The sequence below is a fragment of the Seriola lalandi genome, unplaced genomic scaffold (genome assembly GCF_002814215.2).
Source record: "Seriola lalandi dorsalis isolate HSWRI2012SDOR001 ecotype SW California unplaced genomic scaffold, Sedor1 jcf7180002054058, whole genome shotgun sequence".
Lineage (NCBI taxonomy): Eukaryota > Metazoa > Chordata > Actinopteri > Carangiformes > Carangidae > Seriola > Seriola lalandi.
In genome coordinates, this window is record NW_019524611.1 from 102,613 (window position 1) to 127,238 (window position 24,626).

General features: G+C 39.0%; 5 protein-coding genes across 5 annotated transcripts; 1 reads left to right on the forward strand and 4 right to left on the reverse strand.

Moving 5' to 3' along the window:
- The first annotated feature begins 415 nt into the window (after window positions 1-415).
- Window positions 416-3,672, forward strand: fgf1a (fibroblast growth factor 1a). Its single transcript, XM_023403039.2, has 3 exons — window positions 416-623; window positions 1,775-1,878; window positions 2,119-3,672. Exons 1-3 carry the CDS (start codon window positions 443-445, stop codon window positions 2,317-2,319), a joined length of 486 nt encoding a protein of 161 aa, XP_023258807.1. The 5' UTR covers window positions 416-442; the 3' UTR covers window positions 2,320-3,672.
- Window positions 3,401-9,301, reverse strand: LOC111652697 (NEDD4 family-interacting protein 1-like). The gene is made up of 8 exons (XM_023403038.2): window positions 9,106-9,301; window positions 7,788-7,881; window positions 6,362-6,501; window positions 6,144-6,231; window positions 5,733-5,857; window positions 5,525-5,591; window positions 5,296-5,404; window positions 3,401-5,163 (listed from the first exon to the last, which is right to left on the reverse strand). The coding sequence occupies exons 1-7, from the start codon at window positions 9,139-9,141 to the stop codon at window positions 5,298-5,300; spliced, it is 657 nt and encodes a 218-aa protein (XP_023258806.1). The 5' UTR covers window positions 9,142-9,301; the 3' UTR covers window positions 3,401-5,163; window positions 5,296-5,297.
- A 779-nt stretch (window positions 9,302-10,080) lies between these two features.
- On the reverse strand, window positions 10,081-12,733 carry gnpda1 (glucosamine-6-phosphate deaminase 1). Its single transcript, XM_023403037.2, has 7 exons — window positions 12,491-12,733; window positions 12,261-12,388; window positions 11,490-11,591; window positions 11,204-11,386; window positions 10,893-11,077; window positions 10,481-10,655; window positions 10,081-10,369 (listed from the first exon to the last, which is right to left on the reverse strand). Exons 2-7 carry the CDS (start codon window positions 12,382-12,384, stop codon window positions 10,308-10,310), a joined length of 831 nt encoding a protein of 276 aa, XP_023258805.1. The 5' UTR covers window positions 12,385-12,388; window positions 12,491-12,733; the 3' UTR covers window positions 10,081-10,307.
- A 1,089-nt stretch (window positions 12,734-13,822) lies between these two features.
- On the reverse strand, window positions 13,823-21,401 carry hspa4b (heat shock protein family A (Hsp70) member 4b). The gene is made up of 19 exons (XM_023403053.2): window positions 21,086-21,401; window positions 20,396-20,453; window positions 20,024-20,164; window positions 18,880-19,002; window positions 18,633-18,732; window positions 18,376-18,509; window positions 18,014-18,258; window positions 17,780-17,856; window positions 17,495-17,646; window positions 17,290-17,396; window positions 17,077-17,210; window positions 16,739-16,923; window positions 16,521-16,616; window positions 16,010-16,165; window positions 15,760-15,885; window positions 15,525-15,632; window positions 15,301-15,420; window positions 14,958-15,119; window positions 13,823-14,373 (listed from the first exon to the last, which is right to left on the reverse strand). The coding sequence occupies exons 1-19, from the start codon at window positions 21,190-21,192 to the stop codon at window positions 14,167-14,169; spliced, it is 2,538 nt and encodes an 845-aa protein (XP_023258821.1). The 5' UTR covers window positions 21,193-21,401; the 3' UTR covers window positions 13,823-14,166.
- A 735-nt stretch (window positions 21,402-22,136) lies between these two features.
- On the reverse strand, window positions 22,137-24,554 carry uqcrq (ubiquinol-cytochrome c reductase, complex III subunit VII). Its single transcript, XM_023403028.2, has 3 exons — window positions 24,457-24,554; window positions 23,403-23,574; window positions 22,137-22,314 (listed from the first exon to the last, which is right to left on the reverse strand). The coding sequence occupies exons 2-3, from the start codon at window positions 23,554-23,556 to the stop codon at window positions 22,220-22,222; spliced, it is 249 nt and encodes an 82-aa protein (XP_023258796.1). The 5' UTR covers window positions 23,557-23,574; window positions 24,457-24,554; the 3' UTR covers window positions 22,137-22,219.
- Window positions 24,555-24,626: the final 72 nt, after the last annotated feature.

Below are 24,626 nucleotides of genomic sequence, written 5' to 3' on the forward strand. Positions count from 1 at the left end.
ACCTCCAGTGCCTCCTCTTCTTCAGTGCTGATTTTTTAAGTATTCCGAGCTTTTATAATTATATTTGTATCAAATGACAACATGAAAGCAATTTTTGTGAAGCTATTGCAGGTTTAATAAAGACCTATTTTCTCTTATTAGAAATTATGAATAAAATAACCTACTAAAATTGCAAATGTATTGACTTAAAGGCGTGGTTGTGCCTTTCTTTGTAGTGTTGTTTAAATCACAGCACTTTTAAAAAGTTGAGGTTGAGTTTGGGGTCTTGATGTGTCAGTAATCACGCCCCACGGTTGAGGCCAGGAGTCGGGGACGCGCATCCAGCTGCCTGTGTGGTCTCTGCGCTCGTTCACGCGCATGTGAACACCTGACCGCTGCAGGGGACGGTGCCCGCTGTTAGTTTGATCGGGGGAAATCCTTTACAGGTCGGTTACTGTCTCCTATGAGCGGGATGGCGGATGGAGAAGTGTTCACAGTGGAAGATCAGGCCGTGGACAGCGCCCGGCTGCTGCTGCGGGACTACAGGCGGCTGACTCGGCTGTACTGCATGAATGGCGGACATCACCTGCAGATCCTGCCCGATGGGACAGTGCAGGGCCAGAGGGATGAGGGGGACGTTCACAGTAAGACTGCAGCACACAGCCCATTTCACATCCAGGTCAGGCCCTTAGCATGATGCGTTCACTTCCTTTACTGCGGGCGTGTTAGGTTCAAAGAGCAGGATTAAAAAATAAAAAAAAAAAAATAAAAAAAAAAACATGCATTAAATAAATGACTACATATGGGGGACATGTGGGAGCTAAATGCTGATGTATTAAAGGGAGGTGCTGCTAATTCTCGGCTTGGAAAATACAGGATATCCCAGCAGTGTTGACCTTGTTTAAAGTTAATTGAAAGTGTATTTATTGAACTTATCTGCATAAGGAATAATGCAAACGTACACTAAGTAGCAGAGGCTTCTGGTAGACTGAGACTGAAAGCTGAACTAATTGTGTAAAATAGGTGTAATGTAGTTACTCACACATGACAGGAAACTCGGACACATGAAGAGGACACAAATTTCTCTCTTTGGTGAAGTTGTATGGCCTATTCTGAAAAATATTTATTTTCTAGAGCATTGATGTTTGTGCTCTTGAAAAATAACAGAGAAAAGAGGAGACCTTATAAAAACAAACGATTCAATATAATATAACTCATTAATGTCAAATATGAAAGGTCAGGTCATAAACATTAGGGTACTTGTTGTCTCTCTTCAGTCCTCTGCCTCTTTCCTCGCAGGTTCTATTTTCTCTTGTTTAGAAAACTGCCTGTAATAAACTTCCTATGATAAACGTGCACATGTAATACATTATATATATGTCATTTATTGCATTTAACATGAAAATTAGCCTTTTAGTCCTGATCAAAGAGCACTGTTATTGTCTAATAACCTATTGAAATAAAATGAATGAAATACAAGACAACACATTTATTTGGTCAGAAGAATAACAAGGATGCTGCATCTTTCTATGAGAGATGATCTCATGAGACTTTACACAGCCGTCATTCATCGAGTCATTCAGCTCAGGAGCGAGGACTTTAACTGTTGCATGTTTTATCAGTCAGCTGACTGGAGCAGAAATGAAACAATTATGTTTGAAACTGAAACAGAAATCTCAGATTTGCCCTTGCCAGTGTTCTCCTTCCAGAAAATAAAGTGACTCATGTTTGTAGAGGTGTTATATATATAGGTATATTCACTTTTCACTTGATTTCAAACTTTTTCCCCTTTCAGCCGTTTTAAAGATTAAAGCTGTGGACACAGGTGTGGTGGTGATCCAAGGCACAGAAGCTGGGCGATATTTGGCCATGAGTGATGAGGGACGTTTGTACAGTTCAGTGAGTATCCACAACACATGGGTTATGTGATAGTAAATCAGAATACTTAACTTATTGTTACAGGCATGTGTAGATAAATCTTCCAAAATCATATCTATTGTAAATAATCACTCACCATTATACAATCTTGATCTTAACTTTGGTGAGTGCATTTTTAAGCTTTTAGCCTCAAACCAAACAACTAAAGTCCCTCCAAAAGTGCTGTCAGCTGGTGGTGTATTTTTTGTGTTTCTCTCTCAGCACACTGTGACTGATGAATGTTACTTCCTGGAGAAACTGGAGGAGAATCACTACAACACCTATCAGGCTCAGAAATATCAGGAGAAGAACTGGTACGTAGCTCTGAAAAAGAACGGGAAACCTAAACTGGGTCCAAGAACGCACATCGGACAGAAGGCCGTCTTCTTTCTGCCCCGACAGCTGGACGACTGCGGGGAGTGAAGACGTTCATCCCAACACACAGTGATACCTCAACCAAAACAGACTGGAAGCTGCTCATGGAGGGATTAGTGTTTGAGGAAGTGGTATGAAAACGGTTGATTGGTTGTTGTTTTGTTTTTGTTTTTTTTTTAAAACACTGCACTTATTTATTTCCACATCATCTCATTTTAGTGAATCTTCCATATTGTCTCTATTAACATAAACTCTGATGTTGGTGCTGGACACAGCAACTGAGAGAAATGAGCTTCAATCAGCAGTGGTTGTACTGGTTTTATAACTAGTGGTTCTCAAACCAAGTGGAAGTTTAGATGATTATGTGAGATGAGAAAAGTAGACTTTAAAATAATATTATATGATATAGATTCTATAATTAACGAAAGAAACCCTCATGTGTAGTGCTGGTAAAAATGTTTGTTATCTCATTTATTTTAGTCTGAAAAATTGTTTCCAGATGACAATGACATCTGGTGGAGAGTTAGATCAAAGGCAGGAACAACTCATTGTTCATGAGGATCTGGATCCAGGTGTGATTGCAGGAATTGCTGCTTTTTGCAGTGGTTTTCCCATGAACCACTGCACTTATTTGAATGTCAGGTAACCCACCTACTGAGAATATTGCTTGTTTGCTGTAGTTCATCTGCTGCGAGTCCTTTCTGGTTTAACTTTTCTGTAATCAATCTGCTTTTAAGGAAGAAAAAAAAAAAAATGAACAGCTTGAAAAGGCCACAGGTCCGACCTACACCAGGGTGTCAAGCTGAATTACAGCTTTCCCAGACTTGTGGATGTTGTTTCATATTCACAGCTGTTACACAATGCTGCCATTTGGTGCCACCAATGTGTAAAATTTCCCAGTGATTCATTTAACACACGTTACATTTTTTCTCTTGCTCTCTTGCAAAATTGAGCACCACTTTTTTTTCCCTCCACAGTGCTATAGCTTCATAAAACTGACCCGTAAATTATACCTGTTAATCGTCCTTCTCTGCAGGTTTTGATTTATAAAAACTGTAAATGTATTTGTCACATTGCCTGTTGGACCCCACAGTAATACAGAAATAATCAATCCAGACCACTCGGATGATGCGTTAAAAGTGACATTTATTTAACACTAAACGTTTTATGTACAGTTTCATAACAACAAAACCCCAAAGTTGCAGCTCTAACATCACATAGAAATAAGCATAATGGGTCTGTATCAAAGCAATGACAGAAGTATTAAGTTAAGTGTTTAAGGCAAACAGTTCAGTTTGCTAGACATTAACTTCTAGTGATGACAATGATTAAATCATGAAAAACTGTATTATCCTGACATGCCAATTCCTCCAGATTCTAAAACTAAAGAAAAATCCTGAACTGCTGCTGCATCATTCATTCCTTGTTCTATATGTCTGAGACCTGATGGGAACGTCCTCTGGGTTTTATCAGTTATGTTTCTAAAAGTGCACCTGCATACAACATTCTTTGACATAGTTCCACAAGATATCTAACATTTTACACCTCAAGAAGAAAGAAAAGTGTTAACCCTTCCCCCACCCAAAAAGGAAAAAAAATTAAAAAGATTTCCCTACCCCATCTGTCAATTAAATCTTATGGCAAAACCCCACTTGGAAAAGGAATTTGAGTTATTTTTATGCTCTTAGATAATGTGATCCACATGCTTCAGCGAGATCGTTAACAGCTGAAATCCAGACAGCCAAAGAATCTTTTCTATAATCACACAGCTTTTCCACTGACATTCAATGTGATGCCGATTCCACTGACTCACTGAAGAGTAATGCAAAAGGTCACGCTGTTACATCTAAATAAGGCCATGAACCACAAAATGTGCTCATACGCCCAGAAAAATTATCTCGGTTTCTGTCACTGTCCAAAAATTCAGCGTCCCCTCACTGTCAGCTGAGCTGCTGCGGGGGGATTGTCGCTTGACATTTGTGGCCATATGGTTTTTAGTTGCAGCTTGTCTTTGTTAAAAAATGCAGCATCATCTAAGATCATATCTGTAACTTAAAACTCTTTTTTCCCCCCAAGATGGATAGTTTTACCTGATTAAATGTAAATGTACAGCAAAACATTTATAGGCAAAATCATAACTTCTGACACATGGATGTCATTTCGGTGTGCTTCACTGACACTGCTTTTGAATCACAAGCATGTATGTTATATTATGACAATGCCCTTGATGGACAGTTTCCAATATCTTAAAAGCAGAAAACAACACTGCCCCCTTCTGGTTAAAAAAAGGGCAACACTACTTAAAGCCAACAGGTGAGTGATACACTTGGTAATGCGAATATGAGCATTTACAGCCTAATGAAAAAATTGCTTTTTAAGTGTATGTGGTGTCTAAAAAGAGCCTAGAATAGTCACAATAAAACCATGAAGTGAGATTAGTGTAGATTACAAAGTGTGTTACATGCTATGGCAAGTCTACAGAGTGCTGTATTAATAAATACCTGTTGGCTATAAGTGTCACCAACATGAGGCTTTCCCTATTTATTGACCCTAAGGGCAGATGCATGCTCGTATGCTACCATCAAATGATATAAGGCATTACTTATACATTACAGACTGAGATGTAAATAGCACTTAACATTCGTCACTAATGAGTACACTGAGGGACTATTACTGTTAACCTTTTTCCATTAATAAAGTTTCAAAGCAAAAATAAAACAAGTGATATAATTCCTGAATATTTTATTGAGAGTTTTCTTCATCTGTAACTCGTCTGGCTGATTTCTGGTTAAGTGTCTTCAGTTTAATTTGAAACTCTTCACAGAGTCGCTGCTTGTGTTGGTCATGTCCAGTTCTCCCACATCCACCATCCTGAATTTATGTCATGGCAAGCTGTAGAAATCAGATTTTAAAATGCACTTTCTTGTCGTTTCTTTGTCATCACTCATCACTCACTGTATCTGGATTATTGTGGGCATGTAAATGTCTCCTTTGAGACAACTGGCTTTATGCAATATGCCTTACCTCTAATAGATGAAGAGTACCCTTGTTCGGGGAAGAGTGGCATAGGTGGGATCGGCCAGTTTACGCACTCTGGAGTAGTTGACAAAGCCCCTGATGAACAGCATGAAGCCTGAAGTTCAAAGAAAAGATATGTAATGCAAAATTAAGGCTCATACAACACAAGACAATTACCAAAATGTAATCGTGGGAAACGATGGGAAAATTTGTTTATAAAATGACTATTACTTACCCAGGGCCAGGAACACCCACCACAACCAGTACTGCCCATCAAAGTAACCAGGGAAGTAGGTAGAAAACTGTAAAAACAAGATAATGTGAGTATAATGTTTCTGTCTTCCTATAAACCAATGCCAGTAAGAACTTGTAACCTTCACACCACTGAACAGCCATTTAGCAGTTAAACATATTGTGTTGCATATTTGGTGAACAGCTCTTACCCTGACAATGAGAACCCATTTGATGAGGGACAGGCCGAAGCCAGAGATGGCCCCGTATCGGCCGGCAGCTGACGTGGTCAAACAGAACGACAAGAAGAAGCCGATCCAGTTGAAGAGGAATGCCACTGGTGACAGAAAGACCATAATCAATGAAAATTGAACAACCTTTGAGAATATGTCAAATTCAGTTTATAAGAGCGCTTATTCAAGGACAAATATACAGCAAATGGTGAGTGCGGATCTGCTTCTTGCAGATTTATTCATATACAGTATATGAGTAATAACACCTAGTTACACTGGTTACAAACCAGCTCTATGCCAGTGAAACTGTTTACTATTTTCCTCGTTTACTCTTTTAGAAATAAAAATAACTGCACAGGGCAACCGCTGAAATACTAAAGGGTTTCTTACTGAAGAAAGTGAGCATGAAGATGCCATCATTTCCTATTCGTAGCTGATCAGCGTCTTCAAAGTCATCTCTGGCTACAAAGTCGTCCTCCTGCACCGACAGCAAGAAATGTATATTTACATTACATCAACTTGTTTTTCTTGACGCATTAGTATGAGACGAGTAACTTTGAGTGATCGTAAGTATTTCTAAATGATGTTTGAGAATGAGATGGATGTACCGTGACTCTTCCAGTGACCAGAGGGATGGCAGCCTCTGCTTTGCTTCTCTCAGCTTCGTCATAGGAGGGCAGAGTGGTGGCAACACTGTAAGATGGAGGGTTAGGAAATCTTGCTCCATCTTCCTTGTATTCAAAGAACGCTGTGGAAGTAACAAGCAAAGGAGTGTTAAAAAACAGAGGTCTTGTGTTGATTTATCATATAGGCTACATAGGTTGGGCATGCTTGTTTTTTAGCTTTATGCACAGGAATAGCAAATTATAAAACATGAACTGGACTAAATTTTATTCCTCCTATCATTTGTGATTCGGGCACATATCTGTAGGGACAGAAAAAAATCTTTGATGACAGTTATGTGGTAAATTCACCAACAGACACACAGAGGTAACTACACAGAGCTGCGGATAATTCTGTAACTCTCTAGAAAGTCAAAAAATAAAATCTTATTTTGATTCTAATATGGATTAAAATTTTTATCTAAAATGTCAGTGGAAAACCCAAAGTTATTAATGTTAAATGGTTCACCAACTGACACTGAGGTTTGACTGCTGACACAACATAATCTACTTTCACTTCCTTCAAAGAGCAGAGCAGCAGCAGAGAATCATAAAGCCAGACCAGGGAGTGATGAGGTACAGCATGAAGAAACACATTAGCTGTGTGCGTGTCCATTATTGTTTATGCTCTCTCCCATACAGGCCAAGACTCTTATCTGGGTCATCTGGCAGCTACCCAGAATCCTCATTTGTGTTGTTCAAACATAAACAGCACTGAACCTGCTCACTGGACTCGCCCAGGAACAGCTCAAGGCTGCAACGCACTTATGCAACATGTTGATCTTTGACCTGTTAAGAAGTGAGATTAGAAATATCAAACCTTTCTAAAAGGCCTTGGACAAAAGCTACTTCCCTCTACTCTGTCGCTATAATTATCTTACAGCTACAGTTACTTTTTATTTGACAGAATGAGGCTTTGGATACAAAACACAAGATGAATTCATAAAGCGATTAGATATGTTAGAGATTATTATACATACAGTGTATACAACATTAAATTAGCATTAGAGCAGCTACAACACTAAAACATTTCAAACAGATTACAAGTGTGATCATATAAGACATGATTTTTCCCCATTCTAATGAAAGGCACAGTTGTGATCATCCTTGTATCAGAGACAATTCATATGCCCCCAGCAATAACGTGACAGTGAAAACAAATGGTAATTTTTGTTTACTTTGGCTTTTGTTTCATAGCTACATTCATTTTTAATGCAATTACACTATTACTGCTTTCACTTTTACTGGAGAATCATTATTAAGTTGGCACTTATACTTTTATGTAGTTGCAGGATGTGAATACTTCTTCCAAGTCTGATTAAGAACAATCTAGCATATAACAGTATGTGATGGAGCTGTGAAGCGTCCTAACCTGCATTTGCTGCTGCAATGCTGCTGTACGGTGGTGGTGCGTCCGGGGCAGGACCCTCCTGGGATGGCTGGGCTGGCTCCTCCTCATTCACCAGCTGAAGATATGTTAATAAGTGACAACACAACCTGGGTTAAACCTAAATTACGGCCGTTATGAAAACTCTACTCATTGGCTATGCTAAAAGAAAACTAAGTAGATGAAATAGAGTTGGGCAATATTTATAAATATAATGAGAAAATAGGTATTTTTCAATTGTTGCTGTGCTGGTTATACTGTGGCAGCTATCCCTGTTAGATTTCTGGTTGTACTAGGCCATGACAGACAAAGTAGCAAGTCACTGGGAGGACAGCTTTATGGAAATATGTGAGGAAGTTGATGCATCAGGCATTTTATTCTGCCAAAAAAGACAAGCTCATCTGTTGTTTAACCTGTAAGCGCTTTCTTATTTGACTTTCCAATTTACTGTGTAACAATATTTGTACACACTGTAATGTGAAGTTACAAGAAGATTGTATCCATATTCCCCTACCTCACAGTACGTCTTGGTTTACAAACACCATGTCTACTTTGAACAGGTATTGAACAAGCAGAGTGCAGATGGATTGTGCTGACTCCTCAAAGAGAAACAAGGTTAAGCATGAGCACTAATGTCTCACTTGTGTAATTACTATGCAACAAGTGTCCATGATAGACATGTCTGCAACCATTTCTTTTCAAAGCAGTACAGATCATTTGCACTGGATCTTTAAGTGATAACACAGTAACCTCGGTTACATCACTAAAACTACAAACCCCCGACGAAACCATAAACCGACCACTGACACACACATCATCTGCATATTAATTAATACATGTCAATAGATGGGGAGGCTGCACCTCTGTATTAGTATTCTGATCCTGTTCTGTCTGTTGAGGTTGAGTTACTGGAAGGGCAGACTAGTGACTGGTCCACGACCGCCAGGTAGTCTTACCACAGTCCATCATCAATGCTAGAAAAAGTGACACCACACAGCACTCCAGTTCAGGCCTGACAATACCACATAACGTTGACTAACTAGCTGCTAAAAGACAGTGGGCCACACAAGGCTTCAAGTTAGATTGGACGAATTTATGATCATATAATTACTATTTTCTTTCAGAGTAAGAAATTTGGTTTGATACAAGCCTAAAGTATTAATCGCCAAATCAAGCCCGACCGTCAACAAGTGTCGGTGCAGATCGTTGTTTTCCTCAGTGACAGTGACTAGTGTTAGCTGATCCGGGGAGCAGCCTGCTAACTGTTAGCTACATTTTAGCGTGGCAGTAAACGGTTACCTACCTCCTGATATCTGACGTTACTGTTTTGTTCTGCCATTGTGGAAGAGGGGCAAAATATTTAAAATGTCCTCTTCCCCCACTGCAACTGTGAAGATGTTTTATGTTAACAGGAATCTCGCCGACGAAGTAGCAGAGATAAGGTTGGCTCTTAGTCGGCCATCTCCTTCCTTCTCCCCTCCTGACTGTAGCTGACTCTGATGCTACGTTCACGGGCTGTCTGAAACTTCACCTAACAGTTGTTCACACATGAACGAAGCAACAAAGTATTACATTTTAGTATGAATTCGGTTCTGTGTCATCGGTTTAGTACAACAATGTAAAATATAATGAATATATTTAAAATAATAACAATAATAATAATAATAATGATAAAAATAAAAAATAAAAGTACATTATTAAAAACGTATAAAATATTTAAGTAAAACTAACAAAATGTACTTACTAAAGTAATAGTGCCCTGTAGATCAGCCCCCTGTACAGTGTTGTTATTGTATATATTGTATTACTGCACTAGATACACTGATAAACACTGACAACTGAGAAAAATAATTTATACCATTGGAATCATTGGGTAATTTATTAATCAACAATGCATTTTATTTTGTGACCTGATCATAGGAATTGTTTGTAAAAATCTTCATCTGCAAATATAGTGGAGCAAAAAATTTGCCTCTGAAAAGTACAGAGTACATGTGCTTGAAGAAGTACAAAGTAGCAGAAAATCATAGTTTCACCTTCTAGCACAGTAGAAGTACCTCAAAACTGCAGACTATTGTGTACTTAGTTATACTCCATGGCAGGCAACAAGGGGTCTGGGCTCCTCCATTTCTCTTAAACATACAATGAAGTCACTTTCAAATGTGGAAAAGGAAGATTACAAGGAGCACCTAAAGGCAACATGAGTTGTTCCGTGTTGTCATGTGACAGGACTAAAAGACTGGATGCCACAGCACTACCCCATAACACACCCAAGATATAAAAATTAAATGCACTTTATTACAAAGAACAAATGACTAGCACAGCTGTATGAACAATCACCTGAATACTGAGCACCTGATTATTTCTACAAAGGTTAGTTGTGGTTAACTCAAGCACTGCTTGATGTCCACTAATGTATCTCCATTGGAAGATAAAGGAATCATTGGAGTGTTAATATTTTGAAAAATGTCTCATGAATCCACAAAGTTTTAAAGACATCTTAGATCAGTTCTTCTTAGGTCCTGAAGAAGGTGGCTCCACCAGCTTGTTGTGCACATGCATCATCCCTAAAGAAAAAGAAGACTCAGGATTTTTCTATGATTTATGTCAATGTCTACGCTGCTGCAACAACTGAAAAACAGTCATTTAGACATTATAGCTTTGTGATTTAGACTCACCTTTGAAATACTTTACAGTTTTGACCCGCAGTTCCAGGGTGGCGTCTTCGTCACATACAAAAACAGTCTGTGGGTGCTGCTGGAACGCAGACACTGTCCACATGTGATTCACACCATCTTCTATAGCTTTGTATAAAGCAAATGCCTTATGTGCTCCAGTGATGAGAATCATGACCTGAGAAAAAATGTTAAATGTGACCAGTGGCCTCTATGGCTAAGCATGAGCAAAATTAAATTGGTGGTTTTAGGTGTGTCGGGTAGATGACAAAATCACTGAGGAATGCACTGTTCTACAACTCAAAGCAAATTTCTGCTTGGAAATTATCAATCTTAACATAAAATAAATTAGATTTTTTGCAGAAACATAAAGAAAAAGAAGGACACATGGTTGACATCAATACAGGCTTCTAACCTCTTTTGCATCCATGACAGTGCCTACTCCCACAGTCAGAGCCATGGTGGGCACCTTTGAGAGATCCCCATCAAAGAATCGGGCATTAGCCATGATAGTGTCCTTTGCCAGAGTCTTCACCCTGGTCCTGGAAACCAAGCTTGAACCAGGCTCATTAAAGGCAATGTGGCCATCGGGTCCAATACCTGATCAAGGACAATAAGAGCAGTTTGACTTTTATCGCAGCTTCAAAAGTGACTGCATACCCACTTGATACCATAACTGTGTAGCTAGCTACAGTACATTCACAATCAGCAGTGTGACCTCCTGACCTCCGACAAAGAGCTCGATCCCCCCGGCAGCTGTAATCTTTTCCTCAAAGGATTCACACTCTGCTTGCAGATCGGTGGCATTGCCATCGAGGATGTGGGTGTTTTCTGCTTTTATGTCTATGTGCTTGAAGAAGTTATTCCACATGAAGGAGTGGTAGCTCTCAGGGTGACCTCTGGGAAGTCCTGTTTTGGATTTTATGACAGTTTCTTATGCAATATCACGACTTTCAAAAATTCCTCAGTGTGTAACCATTTTAAGTGATGAGAAAGAATGGTGAAGCCTTACCTACATATTCATCCATGTTGAAAGTCTTCACATGCTGGAATGAGATTTCACCATTCTTGTAGTACTCGATCAGTTTCTTGTAACAACCCAGAGGTGTGCTTCCTGTAGAAACCAAGCGCTAAAGGTTATGATTGCAAAGGGCAAAAGTGAAAGTACATTCACTCAAGCACTGTACTTATTTTCTGGGTGATAGAACTTCAGCCTTTCCATTTTGGGACATTTCATACTATTCCTCTTTTATGTTTCGAAGAAAAATGTTGTAGTTTTTTTACTCTGTTTAATTATTATTATTATTACTATTTATATAAGCTCATTTTTATACATTACCTTTTTTTTTTACATTTAAGCATTTCCTGGTTTTACTATCCCTTGAATTTTTTTATTTCTCTTAAAATTACTCTCTTAAAAATTAAACTGTTTTATTTGTTTTATGTTTTTCTGCTTTTTGATATCTATTTATTTTATTGATTCTATTTTTTGCTTTCTTTTTCAAGCACTTTGTAATGTAGTTTTTGAAAAGAGCTCTATAAATAAAGATTATTATTATTATCCTTATTATTTAGTATAAGTTTTCTATCATGAAAGTGAAGGCCTGTTGACAATTTCCCGCAAGTGATACTGAATCAGCAGATGTGGGGTGAAACACTATATTACTTGTTTTACACAAAAGTATACAGTATCTCCAGCACTAAATTTCAAAAACATGAAAACATCTGTATGGTGCTTGGGTCAGTCAGGTTAATAAAGTATAATCCGCCAGCTTCTACTCACCTGTAGGGAGCCCCAGGGTGAAATATCTATCCGGGCCAGGTTTGAATAGTAAAATCTTGTTTCTGATGTACTTTGCAGCCCACTCGCTCGCCTGGTCGTAGTCATTGAGTATGATCAGCTTCATCGTCCTGGAGAAAAAAATTTAAAAAACAAACTGTTTGCTTGTCTGAAAGAGCTCAGCCTTGCAGTAATTCACGATAAAACACACCTAAACCAGACTTTAGACTCACCAAGGAAACTATATCATCCAGCAACACTAAAATGAGATCAGGGTTGCTAAACAAGCTGGCGATAGACTGTAGCGGCTTTGACGCAACCGCGTAGTATATGACAAAAACTTTCACAGCAGCGTTATTGTCCCAATAAAACAGAAAGTAAAGAGTTATTGCAGCTGTGCCTTGGACTGCATGTAGCTTTTACTCGGAACCTTTTTAAATACAGTCTATGCTGGGAGGAAACAGGATCTTGAAGGGATCATGTGATTCCTGCAGTCGGATGCAAACAGCTTCTCACCAAGGAAGCGATGCTCAATCAACTTACGTTTACGTTAGCAAGTAAGCTAAGTAGTAGGGAGCTCTCACTTGATACATAACCGCACAAAGTTTCCTCGGGCTGCTATGTTGAGTGGTTTACAGAAAAACTTTGCCCATTTGCTTCCCCGTGTCTACTTCCACAAGTGTATTAAGAGAGGAAGAAAAACAGTTTTTCATCAGCCTTTAACTGAATTTACATTAACTTGATTCATGGTAGAACGTTAAGTGTGGTTGCTAGGCAACATTAAAGGAGACACTACTCGACGCGCCCTGCTTATCATGTTATAAAGTCAAAGATTTTATCAAAGATTTACTATGATGTGATTATATGACTTAAGGACTCAGTAAATTTGAGAAATGTGAGGTCTCGAGACCAAATGGCCCGAGCACATATCAATCTCAAGCCAAATTTCATGACATCTTATTTATTCATTTACATGTTAAATTTTACATTATGAAGCTGTTGTTTCTTTATTACTAAGACCCTTCCAAGATAGCAAAATTAAACTTCTGGCCCAACACATGCTTGGGCCCTTGGCCCGAATCTGGCCCACATACTTTCACATCTGGGCAACTCCAGCTGTTATCCTTCTGTATTGTCTGACAGCTGCAAGATTTCCTGTGCGCCAGAATTGGTCCAGATGTGGAAGTGGAATCTGACAACTATGATGTATATTGGCCAGATCTGGGCAGTGTAAGCAGGGGTATACTGGGCCAGAAGGAAAACAAGCATGTAGCTCAGGTATGGGCTGGATTAATTTTGGTACCTGGGTTTTATTTGAACTTTTTGCCTAGCAACAGAAGTATTTAAAGACATGAAGTCTAAAATGATACTGGAACAATTCATTTTAAATTCCAACATGAATATTTATCTATTAGTGGAATGTAAACTCCCGTTTATGACACCAAAAGCCCAAAGACGAGGATATGACCTGTCTTCAATAGCTACTACTGCCCTACTAGCTAGACAGAAGCAATATCTGTGTGAAACCTTGGGTATATATGACCAAAGTAATAAAGATGGAGAAGTGATTTTCAATAACTTTATTAAAACCATATTGTGACACAGACCAGAACACTTACAGAGCACACAACAGAAATAAATACCATCATGTGTACAGCGCTCATTGTCAAACAGGCTTATTGCGGCTGGCTTTTGATTTATGTCATCCAGAAAGAGAGAGGGCATGCTATGTCATCAGACAGAGATACCACCAGGAGCTGGGCTCAGTGTGCTAATCACCCTGCTTGCTTTTGACTGTGGAGTGCAGTTCCTGAAACACTTCACCTGCTCTGATATACACCCAGGCTGCATCTCAATCTGAAGCAACAAGCTCCCATTCAGCTTTGCTTTAGGGAGGCTTTAGGCTGCTTTAATCAAGGTCCATGTCAGGCTTCTTTTCTGTTGTTTCTGAGGTGGGGTTGCCTGTGTTCTCGGTCGTTCCCTTGTCTGCACTTTCGTCCTGGGGTTTCTCCTGTCCGTTGACGGGCCCGTTCTGCTCTGCAGGCGTATCCTCCTTGGGAAGCTCCACCTTGGGTTTGGGCTTGGTCACAATGGGGTTACAAGCAGAGAACAGCTCCTGGACAATTACAAAGAACACAACATGAAACAATGGTTTTATTAAAGGTAATACAGTTGTGTGGGAGATCTACCAATTGGTCCTGGCCAATTAAATAATTGCAATAAATGGGCACCAAAGTTGCTCATGTTCTTGCTAGATAGTTGACCTCAGTGTGTCATGTTTACAGTTAACATGAAGGCACAATAACAGCTGAATGAATGCTGAATGAGTAAAGCTAGCCATCTGATTGTTAATAAGGATATTTGAGGTGACCTTAGAACAGCATACAGCAACTTTATGTTGATAACCCCAAATAGCAACATATGAATTTGGACTATTTAAATACCCAGAATTTCTGCAGGGTGAATTCGTAAATTTCATTCATCCTTTCTACATGCTATTTATCAATTACTTTCCACCAACTGCCATATACAATACTAATTTAACACTGCCCAGTTTTTATTGACTGGACAAATCTAGCAGTCTTAAGCCTCTTGCATTTTTATTTTACACGTATGGGATTCTCCATTTTAAATTTCTTGCATTCCAGTTACTGTTCACAGTGCTCTGGTTTTATGATAATCTCATGCATTGACTCTCACCCTTGTTTTTGCTTGAATGTCTTTGACTTTAAAAGAGGGATCCAACGTCAAGCTCTGTTTGCTTTGCTGGTTCATGGCGCTGTTCATCCAGATCATTGCATCATTGGTCAGTTTGTCCACTTTGGTGACATCTGCCTCATCTAAATGGTCATACTGCTCCTCCTGGAAAACAGTGGAAGATCACAAAAGTTGTGTTATAATTACCACAGGCATTACTACTTTTATTTGCAATAATGCCTTCAATTTTTATGTGGTAAAGGTTAACAGAAATCATCTAGATTCATAATATTCTAATGTCATTTAAAAGCATTCAAAATACACACAATATAAAATTCTCTTTTACCTTCATTTTGTATGCTTCAACAAATTTCATGTACTGTTGGATTTGTTTTCCCAGCTCCTCAAAAGCTTTAGGTCTCTCTTCAGCCTCTGTATACCTCTCCTGAATGGGCTGGCCAAGTTTCTGCAGAGTACACAATTCTCATGTTAGTTAAAGAATATCAAAATGTTGACCAATCAATGGAAGGAAAAAAAACAACAACAAATAATTACTATAATAATAATTACCTTTAACTCTGCCAGTTTGTCAATGTAAACCTGCTTGGGTTGATCCTCTCCATCTTCATACAGCCAGTTTTCAGTGTCCTCCAGCTTTAATGACAAGGCATCTCGGTCCTAAAAATATAAAAATAATTTCACAATATGTAAAAGGAAAGCCCAATCTGTTGTCCAGTGATTATAAACTGATAACATAGATCATAAATCCTTCTTCACAATGAGTCGGAAGTGATTGTTTACTCACAGATTCACTGACAAACTTCTCCAACATCCCATGTAGTTTGTCCCTCATGTCGTACACGTACTCTTCTACGTTATTCTTGGCATCATTCCTCTCCTTCTCCAGCTTGTCCTGCATGATCATCTTACCCTGAGGAGAACCCACACAGCAACTGTAACTGGCAAACACTTCAAAATAGATCGAGTAATTAAAGATGACAACTTGATGGGTGGATTTTGTAATGTCTGTATGTGATGGCTGAAAGCCTAGTTACCTCATTTTCTACAAAAAGATTGAGCATGTCGTCTGCTAGCTGCCACTGTGGACTGTTTTCGATCGGAAGCTCCAATACTTTTGTTTTGACTTTGGGCTTTTTGGCTTGTGGGGGCTGGTCAGACTTCTTCTCGCTTTTGCTCTCCTCTGTGGTAGTCTAAAAAAAAAAAGCAAATAGGCACTGAAATCAAAATGAACATAGGTGTCCAATGGACAATCTAATGTAATCTGGTGCATGGGCTCTGCATTAAACCCATCTTGGTGAAACATACAGAGTTTAGTTTTCGTTTGCACGATGTCAGAGAGGTGCTGAGTCAATGTTTTACTTCTGAGGCCATGAGTATAATTTGAGGTATTATACAGTACCACATTGTGTTTCAATTGTATACATGGGGATGAAAATTTAAACATATTTAGCTTCTCAAAGACACGGTTTATTGTAGGCTGTATCGCCTTGTAAAGACAACTTTATTAAATGGTGTTTGTTTTACATAAAAAATTTTCCATCTTACCTCCATCTCTTCATTCTCACGTGGCGCCTTCTCTTCTGTTTCTTTCTGACTGTCTCCCTGTCCCTGTAGCTCCTCCTGATCAGTCTGCATCTTGCTCTGCAGAGGAGTGATAAATACCAGACATGTTTTTTTTCTGTAAGCAGAAGTACAGATAGTAGCACAGATACTAATCTGATGCTCAGTGTAAACAGAGGCAGGCACTTATTAGGTTGAAGTACCTCTCCATCTTTGTCATTGGCCTGTTCTGTTTCCATGGGTTCCTCTGTCTCATCAGACTTCTGCACTTCAACCAGGGAGGCGCTGGACACACTAAATATCCCATGGATGTTCACTCGCACCTTAACTTTCACCTTGGAGCTCTCCCCAGATGCTTGTGGGACAACCTTCTGGATCAGAAACTGACCTGTAGGGAAGATAAAAAACCAATCATGATTAAAAACAAACAGATGTAGCTATTTGATAAGTGCTGTGTTTGGTTTTGAGTATTTCTGTTCCCTAATGAGAATCCAAGTCAAAATCTAAGTCAGAAATCACTTGGGAAGCTTTGGTTGCTTACCAATAGTGGGGTCAGGGTAGGGCAGCTCGTTAGGGCTATTGTAGTAGGCCTCCAAAGAGAAAGGCTCTTTCCGGTAGAAGGTCAACACTTTGGAGAAAGGTGCTGCATGGTTCTTGGGAAACACCTCACAATCACTGTAACAAATTAACATTATTATATTCAAGAGTTAAGATAAGAGACAGAGGAAAAAAGTATCAAAAGAAAGTTGTTTACCTCAGACCTTCCTCTGCAGCAGAATGCCACTTCAAGGAGATGGGATAGGAAACGATGTCTGTGATGGAGAATTCACGCACCTTGAAGGCAGGTGACAGTATTGCACACTGTGGAGACACAACCATTATTAGATTTACTCAAGCCAAAGGTTTTGTCATGTGCTGGTGGGTGACATTTTTACTGCGAAAAACGAAGTGCGATATACCTGCAGGGCACATCCTCTGGCCACAGCTTCGTCAGCATTCAGTGTAGTGCTCAATTCCTTCCCGAAGAATTTGCTGATTCTCTCTTTGACAGCAGGGATCCTGGAAGCTCCACCCACTATCTCAACTGCATAGATGTCTTCTTTTTTCAGTTCTTAGGAAATAAAAACAGTTTCATTATCACATAAACTGAGGAACCAGCGTTAATTACATTCTTTAAACTGAATTAACAAAAATGTCAGATAAATAAAGTGAAGAAAATCCCAACTGGGGAAAATAATACTCACTGGCATGTTCCAGCAGAGTCTGCAGTGGAGGCTCTACTCGGGCAAAAATATCAGCACACATCTCTTCAAACTGACCCCTTGTGCAAAAGAAAAGGTGGATATTGCTTTAACTTTAAAAGTACATTTTAAAGTAAGAAACATTAGATAAAAATCCTGCATTGTAAAAAAAAAATTGAATAAATAAAGTTAATAAAAAATAAAATCATATCAACATATGATCTCATGTTGTCTAACCTGTTCAGTTTTGCAGAGACGTCAATGTCATTCATGAAGCACTCTATGTTAAGTGGCAGGTCTGAGGAGTTGGCACTCATCAGTTTTTTCAGTTTTTCACACTCCTGATAGAGCCTGACCAGAGCCCTGGGCTTAGTCTTGACATCAAGCTTGTACTTCTTGCCAAATTCCTCACAGAAATACTTGACCAGTACCTCATCAAAGTCCTTTCCTCCCAACTCTGGGTCACAGGCTGTAGCAAGGACCTGAGAGACATGAAGAAGAAGCCAAAAGAGAGCTGAAGTTATGAAACAAAGCCTTTCATACACTGATAAAGAATGTGCAGTATGTTGACTTACGCACATACACACACACACACACACCTTGAGTTTGCCCTTGTTAAAGGCACACACTGATGTCTGGTATCCAGAATGGCCCAGGTCCACAAACACCACATTTCTAGCCTTCTCCTCAGGAGCAGGGAGGTCCTGTTTATAGATCCCATAGGCTAATGCAACTGTAAGGAAAATTGTTCAATTATTAATGAAGTAAACAAGTTCTGGGATGACAGTACAGAGAGGCATCAATAACACACATATCTTTGCCTAAGCCCTACGCCCCAAAAAAACCAAGTACAGACCTGCAGTTGTTTCATTCATGAGCCTCAGGCAGTTGAGTCCAGCAATCTGAGCAGCATCTACTACTGATCTCCTCTCAGCATCAGTGTAGTAGCAGGGAACCTGGTTACAAGAGAAAAGCGTTTGAACAGGTCCCACAGGTGTTTTCAATCAACGTGCTTGATTAGACCTGCAGTTAGGTCAAGGTTGGGGCTTCAAGCTTTTATAAGGACAGTGTCAAAAACTGTACAGTAGCATGTTAATACTTACAGAGACAACACAGTCAGCCACAGGCTTCTTCAGTGCATTCTCTGCCGTCTCCTTCAGCTTGGTCAGCAGCATGGCGGTGACCTGTTCAATGCTGAACACCTTCTCCTCCTCCATGTACATCACCTTCAGTAACAGTCAAATAGACAGACAAGAGAAAATTGTAACATTGCTCTCAAAGATTTTTACTATGGTGGCTCAAAAATGACTTGTTTGTACAGCAAGTGACGGAATGATAATAGCCAATAAAACTATCTACCTCATATATATATATATATATATATATATATATGTACACACACACGAATATGTACATATATGTATATCAACATTACTTCCAAACATCCAAAGATGCATAGTTTGACTTGCCCCATTATCTCTGCCTGTAACTAATGTTTTCAAGAAGCAAAGTCTCTCCGTCAACCTTAACAGTGTCCTTTATACTTCCACTGTTTTATCAAGGCCACATTTCAAACTTTATCTCAGTTCAGCTTGTGATGACACAGACAGACATTTCATAACTTCAAAATGCACAGATATGCTGCGTCACAGGTGCAATAAAATACTGTTCATCTACCTGCTTTTAGTGCTTGGTGACATTAGATCATTGGTTGAAATTTGAATTAATAAGCACCTGACTGACACAAAACAAAAAATTTGGTCCTGGAAACACAAACATATATTTAGGTCTGAATTAATAAATAGATTTTAATTAACAGTATTCTCAATTACAAAAATTTATGGGACAGTATCATACCGTCTACTTTGATTTGTTTGGCTATTATGTTATTGAGACAGTGTGTTTTCTCTCTATCGTGGCATAAGAATATTTATTTCTAGTGTACTATCTTCATAGAGTGCCACACAGTAGTCTCCTTTTATCATCTCCGCAACTGAACAGTGTTTATTTTCTGTGACCAAAAAATTATTTGGCAGGATGATAAATGCCTGGACTGGCCGTCCAAATTATAACAAAGCTTGGGAATGCATTGCAGATCTCTGAGTGAGAGCACAGTGGAAATTAACCTTTCCAAGGATAATAATGTAGTACATCTAATGTGTCTGAGCTGTAATGAGTGCATTCTACAGATTAATGCACATTCTAACATCTCAGTTTAACTGTGAATCTTGTTCAGTCTTCTCTTACCTTAATACCAGTTGTTCCTGTAGGCATTTGTGCGATATCATACACCAAGCTGTTTTTGAGGCACTGCACATATGGATCTGAAAACGCCCTGCCATGAAACCTCTTGAACCCTTGGACTGTGTTCTTGCAGTTTGTGACGACCTGTTTCCCAGAAAGAGAGAAAAACAACTATTAAAACACACTCACACCTTGGCAAATTGTGCATCCATGACTTGAAAGAGTGTTCCGTGTTAGTGCTGAATTTGATGTGTGGTGTACTCATGCTCGGTATTGTTCAAGCTCATATTCAATGCACTATGGGAACACTGGTCCCTCCTCTGTCAGGTTAGTGATCACATTCCCAGTATCCCAAGATTTCCCATGAAGACATACCTGGCTTTTTGCAGCTGCACCAATAGAGCGATTCCGGGGTCCAAAGGACACACATGCTCTAAAAATAGAAAACACAATCCCGTTATTTCCACTACAATTGTTCTTTCAATGATGCAGCTCCGTATAAGGTTGCTGTAACCAGCAATAAAATGGTAATTGACAGTAATGGTGACGATTTCATGTGATGAGAAATTTCATATTTAGAAATATATATTCTCTACTAATCAATCGGTGTCTTCTAGGGACTATGGGTCTGGAAAATTAAGTACAATAGATTGCTAAAGCCGTTTTGACAGACTGGATCCGGCCTCCTCCCATCATGCGCTCATTCGTGCCTGTAATAAAAAAAATCATCACCTGACTCGGCAGGTCAATTATTCGAGGCTTTAAATTAACTCGACTATAACATTGTAGTAAGACACCACAAGGAGTATTCCGTCATGTGAGGTGGTACCAGGATTTCTTTCTTGTCACAATGGTTTCGTTTCGGTTACCGTTAGCTTTAGCACTCACATGCTGCTTCCTGTTGTGAAATCCGTTAACATGCTAACTAGCCAGGCAGCTAGCCACGTTAGCTCCACTCAATATTATGATGTGAAACAGATGTGAATCCTTTCACATGTTGTGTCTGCCATCAGCGCAGATGATACAACGCAAATGACATATACTATTGAACCTAATCGTACTTACGGTGTGCTTCGATCGCTGTATTCATTAGCGACTGTTTCAATCCCTCCGGCTCTTGCTACCGCTACATAGCAGCTCATGAACCCGACGTCAAATCCGACAACTGACATCTTCACCAGCTAACTGCACGGCGTGGAGAGCGGTAATTACAAGTAAGAACAGAAACACAGCTTAGTGCTAAAAGCGACAGCGGCGGCTACAGTGGGTTTCAATCAGCGGACGATGATCCTCCCTTGTTCTTGTTCCATGAAACTGAGCGGCAGCATGCGGTAGGTACACCGGCTGATGCGTGAGAGCGTTCAGGAATTTTCTGTCTGTCCCAGCGACCAATCGCATCCGACTGCAGAGACGCTGCGCCCCAAGATCGTGCGCCGCCCACAGACTAGAAACGGTCACTACAGCGGCAGCTTTAAGTCAGCTGTACTCAAATCTATTTCAGTCTGTTGCCCATATTACTATATCAAATCCTGCTGTAATAATATAAACCGGCTGACGGTTACCTGCTGGCTCCCCAACTTCAAAATAATAGACTCACCCCCCACCGCCACCATTGCAATTACAGCAGATGGATGCAAATACTTATCACTTCCCTAATAATAGTCTTAAATGCAATTTGGTTTGTTATACTTAAGTTTATGTAAACCATCTCCACAATAAAACAAACAAAATCACCATAATTCACACAATTATCTTCATTACTGATTTATCTGTCCATTTTCTTTAGTCTTTAACTTGTCAGAACACCGCAAGGTAATATCTTCATCTTCTTGTTTTGTCCAACCCACAGTCCAAAACCAAACAATCTTAAACATACAAAAATATAAAAACAGACAAAAGCAGCAAATCACCACGTTGGTAATGTTGGAGCTACTAATCGTTGACACAACAAATTTGCATATTAAATGACTTGGGCAATTATAAAACTTCACTCAGAAGTAAATTTGTATTATAATTTATAAAACTGTAGCACTGATTTGACACCTACATTGCATGAACATTAATGGGCATCAATCCAATCAAGAAGAAATGACTGAATGAAACCAATCAAGACTGATTTCACATAAATATTTTTCATCTTTATTGGTTAAACATACAGAGATGGAATTAACAGAGGGCAGCGTTCAGGAAGGTGGCAGTTTATTCATCATTCTCATAGTCAGCAGGATTCTTCCTCTTGCCCTGCTGGTGGACGCTGTTGCCCCAGGTGTATGTCAGGTACATGAGGGTCATTGCTATAGGGAGGAAGATCACAAAACAAATTAGCACTGGGATGGTAACACTTTTACTTTTATTTATCTGGACTTTGCTATGAAATAAAGGTCATAGTACAGTATTTTAATTAATGTAAATATATTATTGATTCAGAGATCCTGAAAATTTCAAAATTGAATTCAAACCCAAAATAAATAAAAGCACTGAATACTGTCACGTAAGAACATGGTCACAGTTAAAATTAGAGTCTTTTTATACATTTATGTGAATAGGTTAGCTGTATTTGCTCTACAACGACAGTCTTACTAGTCAAACAACCATAAAATTAAATTTACTTTGTTTTCCTATAATTTTATGTGAACACATAGCATACAATGTTTGCAAAATGCCAATTCCAAGGACCTGTTTTAAAGAGCTGAAGTGTAGTAAAGAAAGGGACTTGGAATTTGACACTTGGTGTAGTGGCACAGCAAAAATTTGTCAGCTCTTTTTACTGTCCACTGTGGCTTGCTGTTTAAACAACAGAAGCTGGGGTCAAAGCACACAAAAGGCATATCATATGACAAGGTACCAACCCAACTCAACATTCGGGCACTTGTAATGATGAAATTAGACCGTAGGTGAAGCTTAACAAGAAAGAGCAAATCAAAACCTGACATCCAAAGCACTTAATTTAAACCTTAAACTTGCAAGTCCATGAACTGTTTTATGGGAATATTGTATTTTATATAATTTTATCAATGTGTTGATCAAATCACTTTGTACTGTAATATAAAATATATAAATCAAAATCTATTTTTCCAACTTTATGCATAGAATTCACTTTAGTTGCAAAAATGTGAACTGAGATCTGAAATCTGAACTACCAGACAAATCTGTCAAATCAAAATGATAATTTTTAAAAGAAGAAAAGAATGAATGATTTCATGATAAAATAATGTTTAGTTCCTTTCATTTGGTTTCTTGATAACATAAGAATTAGCATAAAATAAAAAGTATCTATCTATCTTTAAAAGATTTCCCAAAAATATTTACTACTCAAATATATTATCTGGGTCAGGTCTAAATGTAAAGTACCGATGAACTGTACACAAAATCAAAGACTCACGGGGGGCAACTTTGAAGAAAGAAGCTGTGAACCGTCTCCACACATTGGGAATTCCCTTGGAGAAGTAGTTGGGGAAAGCCCTCTGTTCAAATGGGGACAGAGTGTATGTGATTACATGCCTGACCTTGGCCAAGTTTCCAAAGTGGCGGCCCATGTTCACCAGAGAGCTGATCTGAAATGACAATTAAGAAATTTACATTAGGTAAATAAACAGGCAAACACTGGCATAGTTTGGCAAAGTTTTTTAATGATTTGGACTAAATGCAAAATAGTCCCAATCAAATAGTTGTGCAAAACTGTATTCAGTGACCCTCACACCAAAAGATGCAAAAGTCTTTTCAGGGTTTCTTAATAAAAAATGTATTCAATAAATGCAAATTCTTTTCCATTTGCATTGCACGAGCTACTGAACAATTTGGGAAAATCAAAATGGGGTTCACCGTTTGTCAGTTCAGTATGACAGTCTAAACAATAAGGTGTAGTAATTAAAAACATAAAATAATATATGTAGCACCTTTGATGATTTTTAATAATGATCATAAGGGTTCGTGATGTTGGTTCATGACTAGCTGGATTTTACATAACCATATAAGAATGAATTAATCGTTTATTAATTACTACATTTCTTGCGTTAAAGATGCAGCTTGTTGAAATAACAGGTTTAACAGTAAACTAACCCTCCACACTTTCCCTACATACATGAGCACAGATGTGTGCTAAAACCGTACTAACGTCGTTCATAAACGGTGCTATGTTATCTAAATAGTCACTATTGCGAAATATCGACCCTAATGAAGCTAAAGGAGCACGGGACGTGTTAGCCGTGATATCTCAATGTTAGCTTCACTAACTAGCTGCGCCGGGCCGCTGGGCTAGTCGTTAGCTGCTAAAGTACAACCTTGAAACGTTTCCCTGACTGCCACGTTAACGTGGTCGCTTAAATGAAATATGTAAAACCCAAGTCTCCCTTACACAACAAAGCACATACATTTCACAACATTTGTTAGTACAAGCTAATGGAAGTGTGGTTTAAATTCATGACATTGAAGCTTACCGTGCTCCTTCTCAGCGGTGCCTCTTAGCGAAATCCTTGTGTCCTTCCTCTTTATACAACCGTCGGCTCGCTGCTCATACCGACGATAGTAACGCCACCTAGCGGCCTGGAGGGTAGTCAACTGTCTTACTTCTAGCTCAGGGTCCACAATGGAATATTTCTATTGTTAT